Source organism: Thalassophryne amazonica, chromosome 14 (genome assembly GCF_902500255.1).
Source record: "Thalassophryne amazonica chromosome 14, fThaAma1.1, whole genome shotgun sequence".
Classification (NCBI taxonomy): Eukaryota; Metazoa; Chordata; class Actinopteri; order Batrachoidiformes; family Batrachoididae; genus Thalassophryne; species Thalassophryne amazonica.
Window position 1 is genome coordinate 10,716,041 of NC_047116.1, and position 20,281 is coordinate 10,736,321.

The following is a 20,281-nucleotide window of genomic DNA, read 5'->3' on the forward strand; positions in this document are numbered from 1 at the left end:
CAGAGGTGGTGCAACAAAATACTAGTGATGTGTTGGAGCGTTCTTTTGTTTTTCATGATTCCATAATTTTTTTCCTCAGAATCGAGTGATTCCATTTTTTTCCCCCCCTCTGTTTGGTCTAAAAAAGTAACCGTTACTGACTGCCACAAATTTTTTTTTTCCTGATTTCTGCCATTTGAAATTACTTGTTTTGTGTCATGTCTGATCTGTTTTTTTTTTCTTCTACAAAATTAAACAACTGAATGAACATCCTCCGAAGCCGGTGATTCCATAATTTTTGCCAGGGGTTGTATATAGCGCTTTTCCATCTACATCAGATGCTCAAAGCGCTTTACACGTCAACACCTCACATTCACCCCGATGTCATGCTGCTGCCATACAAGGTGCCCACTACACACCAGGAGCAACTAGGGGATTAAGGACCTTGCCCAAGGGCCCTTAGTGATTTTCCGGTCAGGCTGGGATTTGAACAGAAAATCCTCTGGTCTCAAACCCAACGCTTAACCAAACCATCACCTCCCTGATCTAGTTTGTCCACAGTTGCTTGTTTGCATCAAATATACAAGAAATTTGATTAAATTCACAACCTTCAACTTTAGACCTCAAACCTAAATGATTTTGCTGTTGCAAAGGGGAGGCGTTTGGACTTCAGTTAATCCAATGAGTGTAGAAACAGGTTTTGTCTTGCAGCTGGTTTTCATTGATTTGTTGGGGTTCAGCCCAGAATCCATATCCACATCAGGATTTGGACCAAGTTCTAACTGGAGAAAACACATCCTGGTCTTCCTCAGCAGCCTCTCAGCCAAGTACTGATCAGGACTGAACTGCTGAGATCAGATGGGTCAGGCACCGACTCTCAAAAATGAGAGTTTTAATAAATGAAGAAACCAAGTTTGTAGAATCCACCAATTTCAAAACAATTTGGGTCATTCTGTCTCCCAACTGCAGTTCAAACACTTAACACAATTTGTTCCTGGCTTCTAAGTGTTATATTTCAACTGCTTATGTCTAAAGTCTATGGAAAAATGACTACATTCAGCACCAACTTCGATTTCTTTTTTTTTTTTAAACGTTCTAGAAGTTTCTTGAAATTTCTAGATAATTCTGGAAACATCTAGAAAATTCTGAACAGTTCTAGCTGTTAAATATTCTAGAAGACTATAGTGAAGGCGAATCGAGAATATTCTTGAAAACAGACAAATTTCAAAATATCAATGTCCTGATCACAGAAGCAAAGTTTCTGTGGAATAACAGCTATTTTCCATTTATTTAAGGCATAACAGGTTAGGAATAAACACTGTGTACCCAGGAACAAAACAAAAATAAATATTTGTTATAGTGTAATTATATATGTGCATGTGCGCACACACACACGTTGGGGCAGGGAGGTTAATGAACCAAACTGTTTAAAGGTTTGACGGAAAGTTTCTGCAGACTTTGCTTTTTGAAGTAGTTCATTCAGAAACCTGAATACGGGGAGCAGTGTTGATCCCATGAACGCGTGTGAGAACAGAACACAGATGACACCATTGAATTTAGAAAGAAAACCTTTATAATTTTTCAGAACAAATGAAGCCCATCCGATCCATTCCAAATTTAACTGAGCTGCCCATCCGTCCTGTGTCCACGCGAGACGACAGGCCGCTGCTACACGGTGCCTCTGCACAACTACAAGTCTTCAAACATGCTCAGTTATTTTCCGTAAATCCAGATACCTTTGTTTGCATTCAACCTTTTTATTTTGGTAAAAATCATACAGTTGCACGGCTGAGTATTTCCCATGCAGTGCAGTAGCTCCTAAGCTAATACAGAAAGCAAAGACTACATCTACACAGCTGAGGTTCTCTGGCGTGCGTGGACCAGGTCCTGCTCCACGCGTGCCCGGAACTCCAGGTGTCATATGCAAATACAACAATAGAGAATAAACCACATGTTTGTTTCTTTAAAGGATTGCCATGTGCCAGACATTCACTGGAGAAACAGAATCAGGTCAAAGAACCAAATAATAAACACACAGTTGGAGAATCTGAACACTGTCGATATGCTTTAGGAAGTTTGCTCTTTTTGACAGCTTTATTCCAAACCTTGGCATCTTATCTTGTCAATGATGTCAAATTTTGTTGACCAATTGGAAATCTAAGAGATTAGCGGCCCCCCCTTGCAGAGAGGGGGGAGCCCCAAAACAGCTGTGGATATCAATTACCAAGTCCAATGTTATCTTAAACATTAAAAAAGCTCACACTACCCCGAAATATATAAATTTCACGCATACAGGTGACATTCAACATTCAAGTGCCAGTGTTTTTTGTACTGTCTTTTGGTCAAGTTTCTGAAACTTTCAAAGAATCACTTTGAGGCTTACAAAAATAAATATTTGTCAAAAATGCTTAATAAATTACACAAAACTAGCAGCAAAAGTAGAATCTAGAAATCTGTGCAAATGGCTAAATTCCCCCAACTGCTAAATCCCCTGGTCCCAAATAAATCCTGGTTAAACGTTGAGAACCCGTCCCCTTTGTAAACAAGCTGCGTTTTGTCACAATCTCCCTCACACACAATATTTGGAAGCTTAAGGACACATATCCAAGACATCTATATAAAACTTTAGATGTGCAATAAAAGAACTTTTTGTAAAACTTGATGAGCACGACATACAAGGGCCTACAAACCTAAATCAAGTAGCACCATTCAATCTCAAGTTCTCAACACTGCCAGTGCATCCGCTTTTAGTTCAGTTTCATAAAAAACAAAAGTTATCAAGGCACAACACACCCAATGAGAAACCCCAGAGCACCCGGAGGTGAAATGCCCCTTCTGTCCTCTAGAGGGCTTCTCCTCTCTGAGAGGAAAAACCTGCTCTGGCTTCACCGAGCCACAGCGTTTGATTAACATCTGAGCAGATGACCTCCTGGAGGACCAGGCGGTACTTTCAAAGTCCTGTAAGGACGGCAGACGCTGGCCTGTAAATGTGGCCACGCCCACAGTTAGAAGACTGCAGTGGAAACCAAAGCCACTGGCAACGGCGGCTAGGCTGAAAAGCCGCACATCATGCCTACTACACCCCCCCCCCCCCCCCCCCAACCCTGAACAGTGGGAGTGCTGGTCTTAACACCCCCCGCTCAGTTCTGCCGTGTAACTAACTAACCTCAGTGAACAAATGCCCGCCTCGTCACGATGACCCGTGCCTCCAACGCAGCTTGAAAAGAGAAAACGTTTGTAATTAAGTTAAGCCTGCGACTCAGTTCGTGTGTCCTTCCTCCTTGACCAAAAAACAAAACACTTGCAAGCGTAGAATACCATCTGGGCCTTGTGGTTATCGATCAGATAGGTAAACAGTAAACGCCACGTGCCGTCCTCCCAATGCTGTGGTCCTTGTGCAGCCACATTGAACTTCATTTTCAAGATGGCAGGCTTTTTTTTTTCTTGTGTGTGCATGTACGTAGTTGTAGAGAAACGTTTCCTAAAATCTGAGATCCCCCCCACCCCCTGAACTGTGCACACAACTGCACCACAAAAGTCTCAAGAAAAAAAAAATATATATATATATCAGCCACTTCATGTAGCTAGCGCTTGTAACAGGCTAGCTGCCGTAACACTGTCAAGTCAATTGAGAGAAAAGAAAAATAAAAGTGAAGGAACAAGTTCCAGCATTGATTATTCCTCATTAAACCTCAGCGATTGTTGGCACCGAGCTTTTTTGTTTGTTTGTTTTTTAAACAGATCACAACAGGAATGGCTATTTGGGAAAAAAGTATCCAAAAGGAGCCCGTCCAGGATAGAGTGAGCAATAAACAAATTGAAAAGAGAGAGAGAGGAAAAAAAAAAAATCTAACGGCATCCCTTGGGAGTACGGTTGCTGAGCGGCCGCGGTGAAGTTGCACATTATCGTAACGGCTCCGATAACTGTTTCAAAAAAAATAAAAAAAAAATAAAAATAAAAAAGGCTACATGATATTCCTGCAGTAAATTTGAAGTTCAAATGGTGTCGTGACTCAAGCGAGCCACCGGTGTGTGCCAAGGTTTGATCAAGTCCAAGCTTTTCTAACCCCCCCCCCCCCCACCAAATGACAAAACAGTAAAAACAAATTTCGAGCTCTTGGCCAAGTTCACTTGGTGAAATGAAAGATTTTTTTGTCGTTTCAATTCAAAAGGCACAGTACATTAACACACAAATGATCCTCAGGTTATTGTTTTTATCCCCCCACAAAAAGAACAAAAATACTCTAACAATCAACGTCTGAGGTTGCTAATCGGACAACACGCCAGCATCCATGCTCGCTCTGAGGTGCACCGATCTCTGCGGTCTCCGGTGCGACGCGCGTGCTGGTGAACTTCCCCTCGCATCGCGCTGCACTTCCGTTTGCGTGGAAGTTGAACAGCAGAGAATCAGGGTTGGTAATGTACTGTGTGTCAGTGAAGCTACACAGGGAGGGTTGTTACAGTCTGGCTTTAAGTTAACATGTGGTTTCCAAGGGGTTGGCATGGCAACCTATTCCTATGATTAGTTGCCCCACCAGTCCACACTACCAGAGTGGCTGTAATTTCCCCCGTAGCCGTCGTTGCTGTAGAAGTTGCCGCCAAAGCCACCTGTGGGACAAGGGGGTCAAAAGTTGTTCAAAGGCAAAAATAAACACTCATAAAAATCTTCAGTGCCGGCGGGTAAGAATGCTGAATCAGACATTGGCAAACCAAGGTGTTGCATACCTCCAAAGCCACGGTTTCCCCCGGGGTTCCGCCCTGAGCGGTTGCCGCCGAAGCCCCCAGAGCTGCTGGATGACTGACGGTAATCCCTCGCTCCAAATCCACCAGAGAACCTGCACAAGATTCAGGATTCGATCAATATACAACAGTCAAGATTTTCCAGGCAAAACCTCAAATTATTCAACACTGAAGAGGACACGCACAGGATTAATGAGTCAGTGGGGGAGCAGTTAACAAAAATCCAGTCAGCAACTCAAAAAACAAAAACAAACCGTGTTCCTTTAGCTCTGAAGGTTTTGGGTTCAGGTGAGGACAAGAGAATTTTTTTTTTTAAACCGGACTGCAGTGGGATGTGTCTGACCACCTTCAGGCAGACACGTGTGAAGTCGGCCTTTTGTTTGTATTAGATTTATGAAGCAGCGTCGCTAACAGCCACACTTACTTCTCATCCACAAGTTAAACATAAATGGTACACACAGGAACATCTGAGGAGGTCACAGCGGGCTTTCAAGATCATAAAAATCACCACGAGAAGCTGTGATGGTTAACGATTTCAGGCCGGAGATCAGAATTTTCCAGACTATGATGCACATTTTTTTTGTATTTATTAAAACCCAGAGAAGCACTTGTTTGAGTTCATACTTCTTCGAGCGTCCACGGGTGGTGTTCTTGTGCTGGTGCTCATAGGCCAGGCTCTCCAGCCACGACGGAACTTCCTGCTTGGCCTCCACCAGGATGTCCAGCAAGTCTTTGGTTATGTTGCTGTTTTTGTCGTTAAAGAACGACGTGGCCAAACCTGCACACACACAAAATGCTGTCAACTACTTTGTATGATGAGATGCATTGATGTAGTTTTTTTTTTTTGTTGGAAAGACTTAATTTTACCAAGGTTGCCCACACGTCCCGTACGGCCGATACGGTGAACGTACTCCTCGATGTCACTGGGCAGATCAAAGTTGATAACGTGCTTCACGTTGCAGATGTCCAGACCTCTTGCAGCCACCTGCCCCAGACGAAAAAGTATGAAGAAATGTATTTGAGTGGGCACAGCCATCAGATTTTTGCGAAGATAAATCAAACGGACTCATATTTTGGTGTACTGACAAATCTTGCCGCACTGTCACATAGCAGGAACGCACTGACATAAAATGATTCCTCAAAGCAGAAACAGAGGCCATGAGAACACTTACAGCTGTAGCCACCAAGATGGGGCAGCGCCCGGAACGGAACTGATGCAGAGCTTCTTCTCTGTCTCTCTGGGACCGGTCTCCGTGGATGCTGGTGCAGGCGTAACCCTCATGGTAAAGGAAGTCTTCCAGTGCGTCCGCTCCCTTTTTGGTTTCCACAAAAACCAGAGTCAGCGAGTCCTTTCCTAAGTGGAAGGAGTGAAAGATGACAACCCAACAGGAGAGTTTTACAGATGAGGCTACAGGTGGATTACTGAAAAACAGAAATGGGGGAATGAACTTAACTGCTGTGCAAGGTCAACAATTATTACAAGATCATGAAGGGGAAGGGGGGACTGGTAAAAATGGCAACTTAAAAAAAATGGAGACAGGGTCGCACGATAAGCTTTACATTTACTGACAACCATTAATTATTTACAAGTTAACTTACAAAGAGTTCTGCAGCAGACAGCTGAGTAACTTGTTGATAAATGTGTAAAATGCTTACAAATGGAGTATTTCACATTAATGGCTGTCAGAATAAAAGCTTGAGAGCAAAATGGCTGATAACACGAGACACATCAAGTCAGATACATTATTCTCTGCTAACCCTGCAAAAGACCATTTCACCAAACTGGCAAAAGCTTGTTTGTTTTTTTTGGGGGGGAGGGGTCCCTTGTTGAGACTGTGCGCCTCACTGTCAAAATGGGTGCAGCACCATGGGGCTTTAAAACTAGAGCCTTTGCGCGCACAGAGTTGTACCCCTTTAAATAAAACAGAGTAGGGAGGGGACCTGAAAGTTTTTGGCACAGGCCTAAAGACCCCAAGCCCCTGGTGGGATCTCTCTGGGTTCTCCCCCAAGAAAAACTGGAAATCTCAGATGCATTTGCAGGTCTGTTTACCCACCAAGAAAATCTCAATTGTTAAATTGACCTGACCCAATTGTTGGGTCAGGTCAATTTTTCCACCCCAGAGAAGAGAGTCTTTTCACACAAGTTATATAGTTACAAGTTGCGTGAAAAGACCATTTTCTCATATCAGCAAGATGACAAAACCATAATCCAGAGTCTGTCACATGGATTAGAACACGGTGTTACTATTTGATTAAAAATTACATTCACATTGGACTGTTTCTCTTCTTTCTCTACACTTGACTGTCTTAAAATAAGCCAAATAAAATTTGATACAAGTAAAGCTGCATCTACTGTTCATTATGTCACCAATATAGCATTCAGCTCTCAGGAACCAAAGATGCTGTTGGTTCCTGTGCGCCAACAGCATTTCCTATACATATGTTTTGTGAATTGTTTTGTAATTTATGCCCATAGCATGGCCCAAGCAGAGGGTCACCCCTTTGAGTCTGGTCTGCTTAAGGTTTCTTCTTCAGAGGGAGTATTTCCTTATCATTGCTGCTCTGGGGGTTAGTAAGGTTAGACCTTACTTGTGTGAAGCGCCTTGAGGCAACTCTGTTGTGATTTGGTGCTATATAAATGAAAAGTTGAAAATTGAAGAACACCAATATGTGTTTAAATTAGATTCTTATTGACTTCTATAAATGGAAAAACAAATAAAACCGATTTCTCCCCATCCAGTGTTGACGTCACCATTTCTGGGATACTCGCAACTGCAGTGTTGTGAAAAACATGTCGTTTTTCACATCAATATCCGACCTCTACGAGCATGTTGAATAGGAATCGTATGAATATTTCAATTTTGTATATTTTGACAATTATTTCCAGATTAGACAAATTTTGATGACATTGGCAATATAAAGGTTGAGTATCCTTTATTGGTGGACATAATGTAAAATAAAAACCATATTTACAACTATTTGAAGTGGTTACACCTCAAAGGTATTTATTTACTTAGGTGCTGGTCTCTGAACACTCTTCTGAGGAAAAAGAACTTTTCCATTTTGATTAACTGTGCAAAGCTGGCATAAGCTCAAACGGACAATGAGAGCGGGGTGTTAAAAATAAATCATACAGGCAGCATGTCAGCTGGGGAGCAGAGGGACAGGATGATCTGTGTGATGTTTCTGGCTTGTGGGTCAGTAAGGTGCGTTCATACTTACCAGGCTTCTCTGGAGTGTCTGTCACATTTTCCTGAACCTCACTGGGAATAACTAAGATAAAACCAGACCGTCCAGTAAACGCAAGGATGCCCAGTACACAAATGTTCACAATTTCAGATCACTGTGTTTTAGGAGTGTAACGATACAGTCTGTCCACACGGCGGGAGGGCTTCCACCGCCACTGTACAGGTTATGAAAATGTTTGTCCAAGGGCGTCCACAAACACCAACCGAGGAGCGAATACACAACACTCACTGTTTGAGCAAAATAGAGTAATGACACCGCTGAGTATCCTGTCTGTGTGTGTGTGCACATGCACACACACACACAGGGCAGCATGTAAACAAACTATGCAAGAGTTGCACTGCAAGAAGTAAAATTCTGCCAGAAACCAAATACTTTGGCTATTCAATACCTCCTAACATTTTGGCCACACACACGTTACATACAGAGAGCAGGTTACAGCCGTTTTGATTACTTCCATTTTTGGGCTGAACACACAGCTGGACAAACTGATGCCTGAAGGTTCAAGTTTATGGAGCCCATCAAAGTGTTTACTGCCGGTACCTTTGACTTCAGCTGATGCTTTGTTTTATCTCCACTGACAGCAGAAACACTAACAGCTCTTTGGCTTTTAGCTAACAGACAGCAGATGTTGATTTTGGTGCACTGAAACAAACCACGCATCTAATGCCGACCTCTGCACCTCCACAGCCTGCACACAGTTTGTTTTCCTGCTTCTCTGCTCCCCACACAATCACATAGCCAACATGCTAAGCAAGCAAGTGAGACCAACACGATGTTCTCCAACTGTGTGGACAATTGCAAATAAATCTACCAGATTACACAAATAATTTCTACACAACTTCACACAGTATTTCTGTAGGAGCCTGTAACCACAAGACCAACCTAAATGTGAAGTGTGTAAAACTGAAAGCAATAAATGATCATTAGATCATTTATTTAGAGCTGCTAATGCTTGTCATTTCGATTCCTACATCCTTTTGCCAGAATATAGTATGACAAGAGAGTGCATGTGGCTTTCAGTGTACATGCAAAAATATGCTTATGATTAAAATTGTGACTTTCCATTTGAATGATTAAATCTTCAGCTTCACAGCAAAGTTTTGTACAGTGATATTTTGCTGTGATATCGTTACACCCCTAGCTCACGTCTAGAGAAAACATGACATTTCTTAACTATACCAATATACAGTACATCTGGAAATACTAACAGCACTTCACTTTTTCCACATTTTGTTACAGCCTGATTTCAAAATTTAGCAAATTCATTTTCCCTCAAATTTCTACTCACAACATGTAAAGGTTTTTTTGAAGGTTTGAAAATGTATTAAAAAGACTAAGAAATCACATGTACATAAGAATTCACACCCCTTGCTCAATATTTGGCGGCAATTACAGCCTGAAGTCTTCTTGAATATGATGCATTTTTCTTTGGGCAGTTTTGCCCATTTCTCTTTGCAGCACCTCTCAAGCTCCATCAGGTTGGATGCGGAGCGTCAGTGCACAGCCATTTTCAGATCTCTCCAGAGATGTTCAATCAGATTCAGGTCTGGGCTCTGGCTGGACCACTCAAGGACATTCACAGAGTTGTCCTGAAGTCACTCCTGCAATATCATGGCTGTGTGCTTAGGGCCATTATCCTGCTGAAAGATGAACCGTCACCCTAGTCTGAGGCCAAGACCACTCTGGAACAGGTTTTCATCCAGGATGTCTCTGTACTTTGCTGCATTCATCTTTCCCTCAATCCTGACCCGTCTCCCAGTTCCTGCTGCTGAAAAAACATCCCCACAGCATGATGCTGCCACCACCATACTTTACTGTAGGGATGGTGCCTGGTTTCCTCCAAACACAATGCCTGGCATTCACACCAAAGAGTTCAATCTTTGTCTCATCAGACGAGAGAATTTTGTTTCTCATGGTCTGAGAGTCCTTCAGGTGGGCTGCCATGGGCCTTTTATTAAAGAGTGGCTTCCATCTATCTGGCCACTCTATCATACAGGGCTGACTGGTGGATTGCTACAGAGATGGTTGCCCCTTTTGGAAAGTTCTCTCTACAAAGGAATGCTGGAGCTCTGACAGAGTGACCACCTGGTTCTTGGTCACCTCCCTGACTAAGAAGGCCCTTCTAACCCTAATCACTCAGTTTAGACAGGTGGCCAGCTCTAGAACAGTCCTGGTGCATCACAGCTTCTTCCATTTATGGATGATGAAGCCACTGTGCTCATTGGGACCTTCAAAGCAATAAATATTTCGGCACGCTTTCCAAAACTTGTGCCTCGACACAATCCTGTCTCAGAGGTCTACAGACAATTCCTCTGAGTTCATGCTTGGTTTGTGCTCTGACATGCACTGACAACTGTGGGACCTTATATGTAGACAGGTGTGTGTCTTTCCAGATCATGTCCAATCAACCAAATTTAACCCAGGTGGACTCCATTTCAGCTGTAGAAACATCTCAAGGATGATCAGTGGAAACAAGATGCACCTAAGCTCAATTTTGAGCTTCATGTGAATACTTATGTACCTGTGCTTTAAGCTTTTTTATTAATTAAATCTGCAAAAAAAATCTAAAAAAAAAAGTCATTACGGGATATTGTTTGTAGAATTTTGAGGGGGAAAAAAAAAAGAAATTCATCCATTTTAGAATAAGGCTGTAACAAAATGTAGAAGAAGTGAAGCACTGACTACTTTCTGGATGCATTGTACTTCAGTGCCTCATCACCCCTGCACAAGATTTTCTTCTATAATTTGGATTCTCTGAAAGGCCTGGCTAAAGCAAATGGTTTGTAAGACATGTAGCAAAGTCAGTATTAGCTGGTATGGTGACAGACAAACAGATGACTGGTTAAAGGCCAATATGACCTTCATGGAGAAAGGAAAAGCAACACCACAAAGACTTGCGCCCTCCCCCCAGTCTCCTTACCTGTAGCATTGAGTAGGTCAAGAAGAAAGGACCTCTTATCCATTTCCTCAACCCAGACCACTTTCTGAGTGATGTTTTCTGAAGTGGAACCAACACGACCCACAGCCAGAAAAATGTACTCCTCCAGGAAATCACGAGCCAGGATCTACAAGATATTAACCAGCATTTAGCTTGGAGGGTCAGGATGGACATTGCTGAACTCAGTTTGTAAACAAATACAAATTAACACCAGTTATCTGTTTGCCTGAAACAGTTATGACACCCACGTCTGACAAACCAAACTGACGTAACAAGCGCTGAGGACAGCAGATACAAGTCAACATGCAGGACAGATGTCCTCCAAGAAGAACACTGGTGACAAATGAATAACCGATTGTCATCAACTTGACCATTTACCAACATCCACAATAAACTTCTATACACTCACTAACTGTAAGAACATACCTGGATTTCTTTAGGGAAGGTGGCACTGAACATCATGGTCTGGCGGATGCCCTTATGTGGCATTGTATCTTGCTCAACAATGCGCCTGATTTGTGGCTCAAAGCCCATGTCTAACATGCGGTCAGCCTCATCTAAAACCAAGTATCTTCAGAGAAATAACACAAAAAGGGGCTTTATTATACCTTTTTTTTTTTCTTTTTTTTTTTAAGTTTACCATTTACAGAAACATTTTCTTTTTGGGGGGAGTAATGACATACTGACTTGCAGTAATCCAGACCAATCTTGCCCCTCTCCATCATGTCCACCAGGCGTCCAGGTGTAGCCACCAGCAGGTGACAACCCCTCTCTAAGTCCCGAATCTGCTGACCAATATCAGCTCCGCCATAAACCACACAGGGACGCACGTGTGAGCGATAGGCGAACTACAACGTCAGAGGAAAGGGAGCAAACTGAGCAGCATATTCGACAAAAATGAGTATCAAAGCACAAGCTGCCTCCAAACAAAACAAGGAGCTCACCTTCCTGGCTTCATCGTAGATCTGCAGAGCCAGCTCGCGAGTGGGAGCCAGTACAAGGGAGATTGGATACTGTTTACGGCGACCGTACCTTCCATTCTCCTGAATACAAAAATAACTAAGTTACACGCAGTATTGTCCAAAATGGGCCCAAAATACTACATGTAGTCATGGTGATGTGTCAGCACTGTGCACACGCACACAGACAAGAAAACAACACAAAGCTCTGCTCAAACACCAAGAGTCTACCTCCCACAGTAAACATACCTGACAACTGTTCTTTGAAGCCTGCAGAGCTTCTCCTGGGCCATCAGTGTAGATCTGACTCAGTACCGGCAGCAAGAAAGCAGCGGTTTTACCAGACCCTGAAATTCAGAACCAAATATTTGTAACACTGGTTTAAATCTGCGCGCTTCCTGAAAGGCTGACATATTACAAATTTGCAAATACTGGATGAGTTCTTAAACCGGGAGTACTGACCAGTTTGGGCACACGCCATGAGATCCCTCTTGGACTTTATGATTGGGATCGCATGCTTCTGAACTGGAGTGGGACGAGTATAGCGACTCAGGGTGATGTTGCCCATAATAATCTCCCCCATGTCTACGTCATGGAACTGTAACAAAATTATATTGGACATGTCATAAGTATATATCTGAAGTCATACCCCTGACCAGCGACTTTTACCAGGGATGAGAATTTTCTGTGGATCTCCGACTTTTTTCTCAGTTTCTGGGCCATTTCTGAGATCGGTGTAAATTTGTTGAGAAAAAAAAATTTTTGGGGGGGGGGGGGACGGACAGCGGTGTTATCCATGCAAGTTATGCTGGGCAGACACTGTATGATATTTATTGTCTCCAGCTCAAACTGTACAACAAAACCGCACAGTGTAAAAGTTCAGAATGCCCAATTTATGTTCTCACACTGTACGGTTCGATACTCTGATGCGATCTGAATGCTCACATTGTATGTTCAAAAACCACACGTTGGACTTGTGTTTCCAGAAGCAAAATGTAAGCAGCTTTTTTCCCCCAAGCTTTATTTACATTTCTTATTTTTACAAAAAACTCGCGATGGGAGACAAAGTTTTAACAAAACAATACAAGACTACATGAGTTGAAGAAAGGCCTGAAGAAACAGAAAATGCTCTCCCAAAGAGATGATCACCGTTTAATGCTCTCCCCAAATCCGCATCGGTGTTTGCACATGCACAGTGCGAGAGGTTGGACGCTTGTAGCGCGATACCCTCACGAGGGCTGACCAGAATATCAAACAGGTTTGATTTTCATCTGACCATACGAGAGCGCGATCCAAAAAAATCTCACGAGTGAAAAATTGGCTGAAAAAGAGCCAAAACTCGCACAGTGTAAGCCCAGCTTTAAACATTTCCTCATATGCATAGGTACCATAATAGTGCTGCTGAAACAGCAAGCAAAAACAGTCATTGGTTACTTTTTCTGTAACAGCGAACTTTCAGCCAATCAGAACCTCAGTAATAAAGTCACTGAAAGTACCCGGACATGGATTTTCTGCAAGTTTTGGTCCGTCAAGCTGCGTTTAACATGGTGAAAATTATCAAGAGAGGAGAAAGACCGCACTAATGACAGATAGCGGTGCAAAAAAATAGATTTAAGTGGACATGGTTGGAGAGGGAGGTGGACATGGATGGGACAATGGCAAGACTCTGAATTCATCCGCCAGTTAGAGCTCCCCGGTAAAGCCCTCTGCACGTTATGTTCCTCAACTACGGCTCTAGAGGAGGTAAAAACTTTGAACACTGCAAGACGAAGAAGCAAGTCACCAAAGCTAAGATTAAACTGACTAATCATGTACTGCCAGTGTCCAGCGTTCCAAGCGATCCAGCATATGGATTGCATCCGTTTTTCAGAAAGAGGCACAGCGAGCCCCAAATCCCACAGCACTTGTACCGGTCAGTGACCTCAGTGCTCAGGTGTGGGTCATAATTCAATTCATGCAATTAAAATGTGTTTACAATCACTGAAATTTTTAAGTGTGGTGCAGTTGTTTAACACTGTGCACTGCAAAGCCTGTTTGTATGCAGGTTTCCATCCCATCAACGTTATGTTTTTGTCATAAAACTACTAACTTTTTATATTATATATATATATATATATATATATATATATATATATATATATATATATATAAAAAATGACCCAGTGGAGGGAAAAAACAAACCCTTCTTCTGTGGCGTATAACATGAGGTGGGCTTCATAGATAATTGGCAAAGCTTCTGGGGAAAACCTGATCTTGTTAGGAGAGACGGCATCCATCCCACTTTGGATGGAGCAGCTCTCATTTCTAGAAATCTGGCCAATTTTCTTAAATCCTCCAAACCGTGACTATCCAGGGTTGGGACCAGGAAGCAGAGTTGTAGTCTTACACACCTCTGCAGCTTCTCTCCCCCTGCCATCCCCTCATTACCCCATCCCCGTAGAGACGGTGTCTGCTCCCAGACCACCAATAAGCAGCAAAAATCTATTTAAGCATAAAAATTCAAAAAGAAAAAATATAGCACCTTCAACTGCACCACATTAGGTCTCTCTCATCTGAGTCCCTGTTAGTAAATGATATAATAATTGATCAACATATTGATTTATTCTGCCTTACAGAAACCTGGTTACAGCAGGATGATTATGTTAGTTTAAATGAGTCAACACCCCCGAGTCACACTAACTGCCAGAACGCTCGTAGCACGGGCCGAGGCGGAGGATTAGCAGCAATCTTCCACTCCAGCTTATTAATTAATCAAAAACCCAGAAAAAGCTTTAATTCATTTGAAAGCTTGACTCTTAGTCTTGTCCATCCAAATTGGAAGTCCACCTGGTCGTTTCACAGAAAATTCAGTTTCTCTGTGAATTTTCGGACCTTTTGTCTGACTTAGTGCTTAGCTCAGATAAGATAATTATAGTGGGCGATTTTAACATCCACACAGATGTTGAGAATGACAGCCTCAACACTGCATTTAATCTACTGTTAGACTTAATTGGCTTTGCTCAAAATGTAAATGAGTCCACCCACCACTTTAATCATACCTTAAGCACCTTTCACACCGGGGCTGCTCCCAGTTGCTCCCTGTGGCGTTATAACGACGCAGGAATTTCTGCGTCAGGTGCGCGCAGCAGGGGCAGAGACGAGGTGAGAACCCAGCCTGCAGGTTCTCTGCACAGAGAAGTCAGAGTGCACAGTTTGGCTGCAGACAGACTGTGCACTCTGACTTTTCTGCTTGTTGTGCTGAGGCTGCAGGGCTGCGCTCTGAGTTCTGTTATAGTTTATCTTTCCTCCCTTGACCGCAAGATGCGCGTGCACACGGACCGTCCTTTAGCAAATGTGGAGATTGGAGTTCTACTTGATGTTGACATGGCCTGGACTTATGTCCTTTAACTGTGATGAGAGAAAGGAACTAACTGCTTGCAGACAATTTTTTTTTTCTATTCTTTCCTCCTTTGACCGCGAGATGCACGCGCGAACCGTCAAGCAATGAGATGTCTGGAGTTCTACTTGATGTTGACATGTCCTGTCTCAGGACTTATGTCTTTTTTTAACTGATGTGAGAGTTTGAGCAGAGAACAAGGAACTAATGCCTGCAGCCAGACTTTTTCTTTTAATTGTTCATATGTGCGCACGTGAACGAACGTCCATAAGTGGACTCGAGATGTCCGGACTTTACTGGATATTTCTGGCAATCAGTCTGTCTTTTTTCAGCGTGTAGTTTTTTTTTACTGCATTGAGTACACGGTATAAAAACAATCCTGTGTGATTTATACTGCGGGGACAACGGAACACAGCAGGAATCATAAATTGGCTCCGAGTCACGCCGGGTAACGCCTCTTTGCCCCAGCTTGCGCTGGAACCACTTCCTTTCTGCATCGAGCACAGGACGCCAAAAAAATTAAACAGGTTTAATTTTTCGGCACCCGAGTTGCTTCCATGCGGCGTTATCATGACAACGCCCGGCGCAACCAGGAGCAGCCCCGGTGTGAAAGGAGCTTTAGATCTTGTTCTGACTTATGGTATGGAAATTGAAGACTTAACAGTATTCCCTGAAAACCCCCTTCTGTCTGATCATTTCTTAATAACATTTACTCTGGACTACCCAGCAGTGGAGAATAAGTTTCATTACAGTCTTTCAGAAAGTGCTGTAACTAGGTTTAAGGCTATGATTCCTTCTTTATGTTCTCCAATGCCATATACCAACAGTGCAGAGTAGCTACCTAAACTCTGTGAGTGAGATAGATTCTCGTCAATAGTTTTACATCCTCATTGAGGACAACTTTGGATGCTGTAGCTCCTCTGAAAAAGAGCCTTAAATCAGTTGTGCCTGACTCCGTGTTATAACACAAACTTGCAGCTTAAAGCAGATAACCCGTAAGCTGGAGAGGAAATGGCGTTTCACTAATTTAGATCTTCACTTAGCCTGAAAAAAGTCTGTTTATCTATAAAAAAAAGCCCCCCGTAAAGCTAGGACCTCTTACTACTCATCACTTATTGAAGAAAATAAGAACCCCAGGTTTCTTTTCAGCACTGTAGCCAGACTGACAGAGTCAGAGCTCTACTGAGCCGAGTATTCCTTTAACTTTAACTAGTAATGACTTCATGACTTTCTTTGCTAATAAAATTTTAACTATTAGAGAAAAAAAATTACTCATAACCATCCCAAAGACATATCGTTATCTTTGGCTGCTTTCAGTGATACCGGTATTTGGTTAGACGATCTCTCTCCGATTGTTCTGTCGGAGTTATTTTCATTAGTTACTTCCTCCAAACCATCAACATGTCTATTAGACCCCATTCCTACCAGGCTGCTCAAGGAAGCCCTACCATTAATTAATGCTTCGATCTTAAATATGATCAATCTCTTTATTAGTTGGCTATGTACCACAGGCTTTTAAGGTGGCAGTAATTAAACCATTACTTAAAAAGCCATCACTTGACCTAGCTATCTTAGCTAATTATAGGCCAATCTCCAACCTTCCTTTTCTCTCAAAAATTCTTGAAAAAAAAAACAGCTAACTGATCATCTGCAGAGGAATGGTCTATTTGAAGAGTTTCAGTCAGGTTTTAGAATTCATCATAGTACAGAAACAGCATTAGTGAAGGTTACAAATGATCTTTTGGCCACAGACAGTGGACTCATCTCTGTGCTTGTTCTGTTAGACCTCAGTGCTGCTTTTGTTGACCATAAAATTTTATTACAGAGATTAGAGCATGCCATAGGTATTAAAGGCATTGCGCTGCGGTGGTTTGAATCATTTATCTAATAGATTACAATTTGTTCATGTAAATGGGGAATCTTCTTCACAGACTAAGGTTAATTATGGAGTTCCACAAGGTTCTGTGCTAGGACCAATTTTATTCACTTTATACATGCTTCCTTAAGCAGTATTATTAGACAGCGTTTCTTAAATTTTCATTGTTATGCAGATGATACTCAGCTTTATCTATTATCTTTATGCATTTCTTTCCTCTAGGCTAGACTATTGTAATTCATTATCAGGTTGTCCTAAAAGTTCCCTAAAAAGCCTTCAGTTAATTCAAAATGCTGCAGCTAGAATACTGACGGGGACTAGAAGGAGAGAGCATATTTCACCCATATTGGCCTCTCTTCATTGGCTTCCTGTTAATTCTAGAATAGAATTTTAGTGATTGATCTCTGCTCCCCTCCACAGCATGTCTTTTTCCTGGTTCTCTCCCTCCGCCCCAACCAGTCCCAGCAGAAAAATGCCCCTCCCTGAGTCTGGTTCTGCTGGAGATTTCTTCCTGTTAAAAGGTTAAAAGTTTTTCCTTCCCACTGTCGCCAAGTGCTTGCTCACAGGGGGTCGTTTTGACCGTTGGCGTTTTTCCGTAATTATTGTATGGCTTTGCCTTACAATATAAAGTGCCCTGGGGCAACTGTTTGTTGTGATTTGGCGCTATATAAATAAAACTGATTTGATTTTGATTTGATGACGGCAGCTGGCTTCCTTATTGTTGTATTGCTGCCACCTGCATCCGTTATAGCAGGAGTAAATCCTCTCCATGAGTCCAGTGTCTTTCAAGTATTTAAAAAGCCAACACGTTACACTTCATCTCTTTAAATGATTTACACATACTTGCATGAAGTTCTAGTACGAGGTCTGTGAGAAAACTGACCTTTTAATTTTTTTCAAAACTATATGGATTTGAATCATGTGCACATGCATCAGACAAGCTTGAACCTTCGTGCGCATGCGTGAGTTTTTTTCACGCCTGTCGGTTGCGTCATTCGCCTGTGGGCAGGCTTTGAGTGAGCACTGGTCCACCCCCCTCGTCGGATTTTTATTGTCAGTGAAATGGCTGAGAGGCTGCTGCTTTGCTCCATGAATTTTTTTCCCAGAAACTGTTAGCCAGTTGGAAACCATTCGAAAGATTCAGATGGATTCTGTCGCCGTCACACGGATTAAGGAGTGTTAAAACCTTTTTAAAGACGGCCCACAGCGGCGGAGGGTGCGCGGCACACCGAGCGGCCATCGACAGGCTGGAACGACCAGATCATTTCTAAACTGAACGCTGTGTTGATCCGGGACATCGTGTGACTACCACAGGAATGGCAAGAGAGCTGAGATTTTGTAATGAAAGACGTGCGGAGGATTTCGCGCATGCAAAAAAAAAAAAAAAAAAAAAAAAAAAAAAAAAAAAAAAAAAAAAGGACACCTCCGTGTTGGAAACCATTCAGAAGATTCAGACGGCTTTTGATGGCTTTTCAGTCGAGTGAGTATCTGAGAAATTGTTTAACAGCTGGGCATGTTCCAACTTGTCCTGTGAGACTTCCAACATGGAGGCGTTTGTCCCACGCCATGAGCGGCTGCATCCCGACGCGCGAATCCGTCCGCACGTCTTTCATTACAAAATCTCCTTTAACAGTGGAATGTGCTGATAAAGTGCTGATCCCGACCTCTTCTGAAACTTCTCTGCTAGTCACACGACGTCCTGCATCAACAGAGCCTTAAATTTGAAAGTGATCTGCTCGTTCCAGTCTGTCAATGGCCGCTCGGGGTGCAGTGTGCCCTCCGCCGCTGTGGGCCGTTTTTAATCCAGTTTTAATGGTCCTTAATCCATGTGACGCCGACAGAATCTTCACCGAAAGCCATCTCAATCATTTGAATGGTTTCCAACAGGCTGTCTAACAGTTTCTGAAAAAAAATCCATGGAGCAAAGCGGCAGCCTCTCAGCCATTTCACTGACAATAAACATCCGACGGGGGGGGGGGGGGTGGACCAGTGCTCACTCAAATCCTGCCCACAGGCGAATGACGCAACCAACAGGTGTGAAAAAACTCACGCATGCGCACGAAGGTTCAAGCTTGTCTGATGCAAGTGCACGATTCATACTTTTCTAACAGACCGAGAATATATACTCGAAGATTCTTTTTTTAGTCAGTTTTCCACATACTCCAACTTACAAAAATATAAGTTGGAAATTCATAAAATTAGGTTTCTGTAGTGACCCCGACATGCTTCTAAAATGCTCAAAACCTGTGAGCTTCAGGGGGCTTAGACCCCTGCCCATTTTCAGAGTGTTTTTTTTCTTTGCCCATTCTCACCCCTGAAAAGTTGCTTTTTAATCATCTATGCTTGTGTGTGTGTCACCTCAGTGTCTCTGGGGTTTTTGTAACAAACTACAATATGAAATTTTTGACATGTGGTGCAATTTGAGCCCTTCAGGCTGCAGAGTACAAACTTACACCTTCAATGTGGGGTGGGCAGTTGGTTCCTGTTGCCTCCACGGGAATATCATCATATTTCTCAAAGTTAATCCCAGTGTTACTCCCAGAGAAAAGCTCACTAGAAAAAAAAAAAAGAAAAAAAAAGTGCAATTACTGTGTTAAATGTAAACAGACAAATCTATATTTTCTAAACAAAAAACATCTTACTGTTCTAAACGCTCATTGGGAGGGGTGGGCTTGGACCAATCATCTTCTCTGGATTCCTCCACCCAACGGCTGTTTCCTACACCGGCAAAACCCCCACGTTCGTACCTGTACACGGCATGCAGTGAGGTTAACACTTTACATCATCTTTATAAACTGCTGCTTACACAGCACAAAGAACTCGAAGGGAACTTTTTAGAGCGCATGTCTACCAGAATAGTTATAACCATTTACACAGACGTTTTCAAGAGGTTATCCATAAAATCTCCACAATGGCACCAATTGTCATGACTGCTGCCACACAGATGAATGCTTTTGTTGCATTAAAAGTAGAATTTTCAATTACTACGTGTGCAAAGCTTACCTTCCTCGAGACCCTGCCCCACGGTCATTGAAGAAGGAGGACTTGGTTCTATCAGTACGCCCCCCAAAGCTGTTGTAGGCAGCATCCCTGGGAGGCCCTCCCCAGCTGTTGTCTTTGTTTTCATAAGTGCCAAATGCTAAAAAGGAACAGAGATAAAAGCA

The 20,281-nt window shown here is 42.7% G+C and overlaps 1 protein-coding gene across 7 annotated transcripts in view; it reads right to left on the minus strand.

Annotated features, from left to right (window-relative positions):
- Positions 1–2,035: 2,035 nt before the first annotated feature.
- ddx3xa (DEAD-box helicase 3 X-linked a) overlaps positions 2,036–20,281 on the minus strand; it is a 31,221-nt gene continuing 12,975 nt past the window's right edge. For 5 of the 7 annotated variants that reach the window (XM_034186720.1, XM_034186721.1, XM_034186718.1 and 2 more), the window contains 15 exons: positions 20,121–20,256; positions 19,760–19,864; positions 19,571–19,670; positions 12,328–12,463; positions 12,115–12,212; positions 11,851–11,949; positions 11,594–11,754; positions 11,333–11,477; positions 10,889–11,033; positions 7,942–7,992; positions 5,892–6,073; positions 5,587–5,704; positions 5,344–5,497; positions 4,705–4,814; positions 2,036–4,587 (listed from right to left, as the gene is read on the minus strand). In XM_034186720.1, coding sequence (XP_034042611.1) covers positions 4,502–4,587; positions 4,705–4,814; positions 5,344–5,497; positions 5,587–5,704; positions 5,892–6,073; positions 7,942–7,992; positions 10,889–11,033; positions 11,333–11,477; positions 11,594–11,754; positions 11,851–11,949; positions 12,115–12,212; positions 12,328–12,463; positions 19,571–19,670; positions 19,760–19,864; positions 20,121–20,256 — 1,826 coding nt within the window. In that variant the 3' untranslated portion in view covers positions 2,036–4,501. The remainder of the gene's footprint in view (positions 4,588–4,704; positions 4,815–5,343; positions 5,498–5,586; positions 5,705–5,891; positions 6,074–7,941; positions 7,993–10,888; positions 11,034–11,332; positions 11,478–11,593; positions 11,755–11,850; positions 11,950–12,114; positions 12,213–12,327; positions 12,464–19,570; positions 19,671–19,759; positions 19,865–20,120; positions 20,257–20,281) is intronic. The other 2 variants (XM_034186722.1, XM_034186719.1) reach the window with 1 other exon arrangement.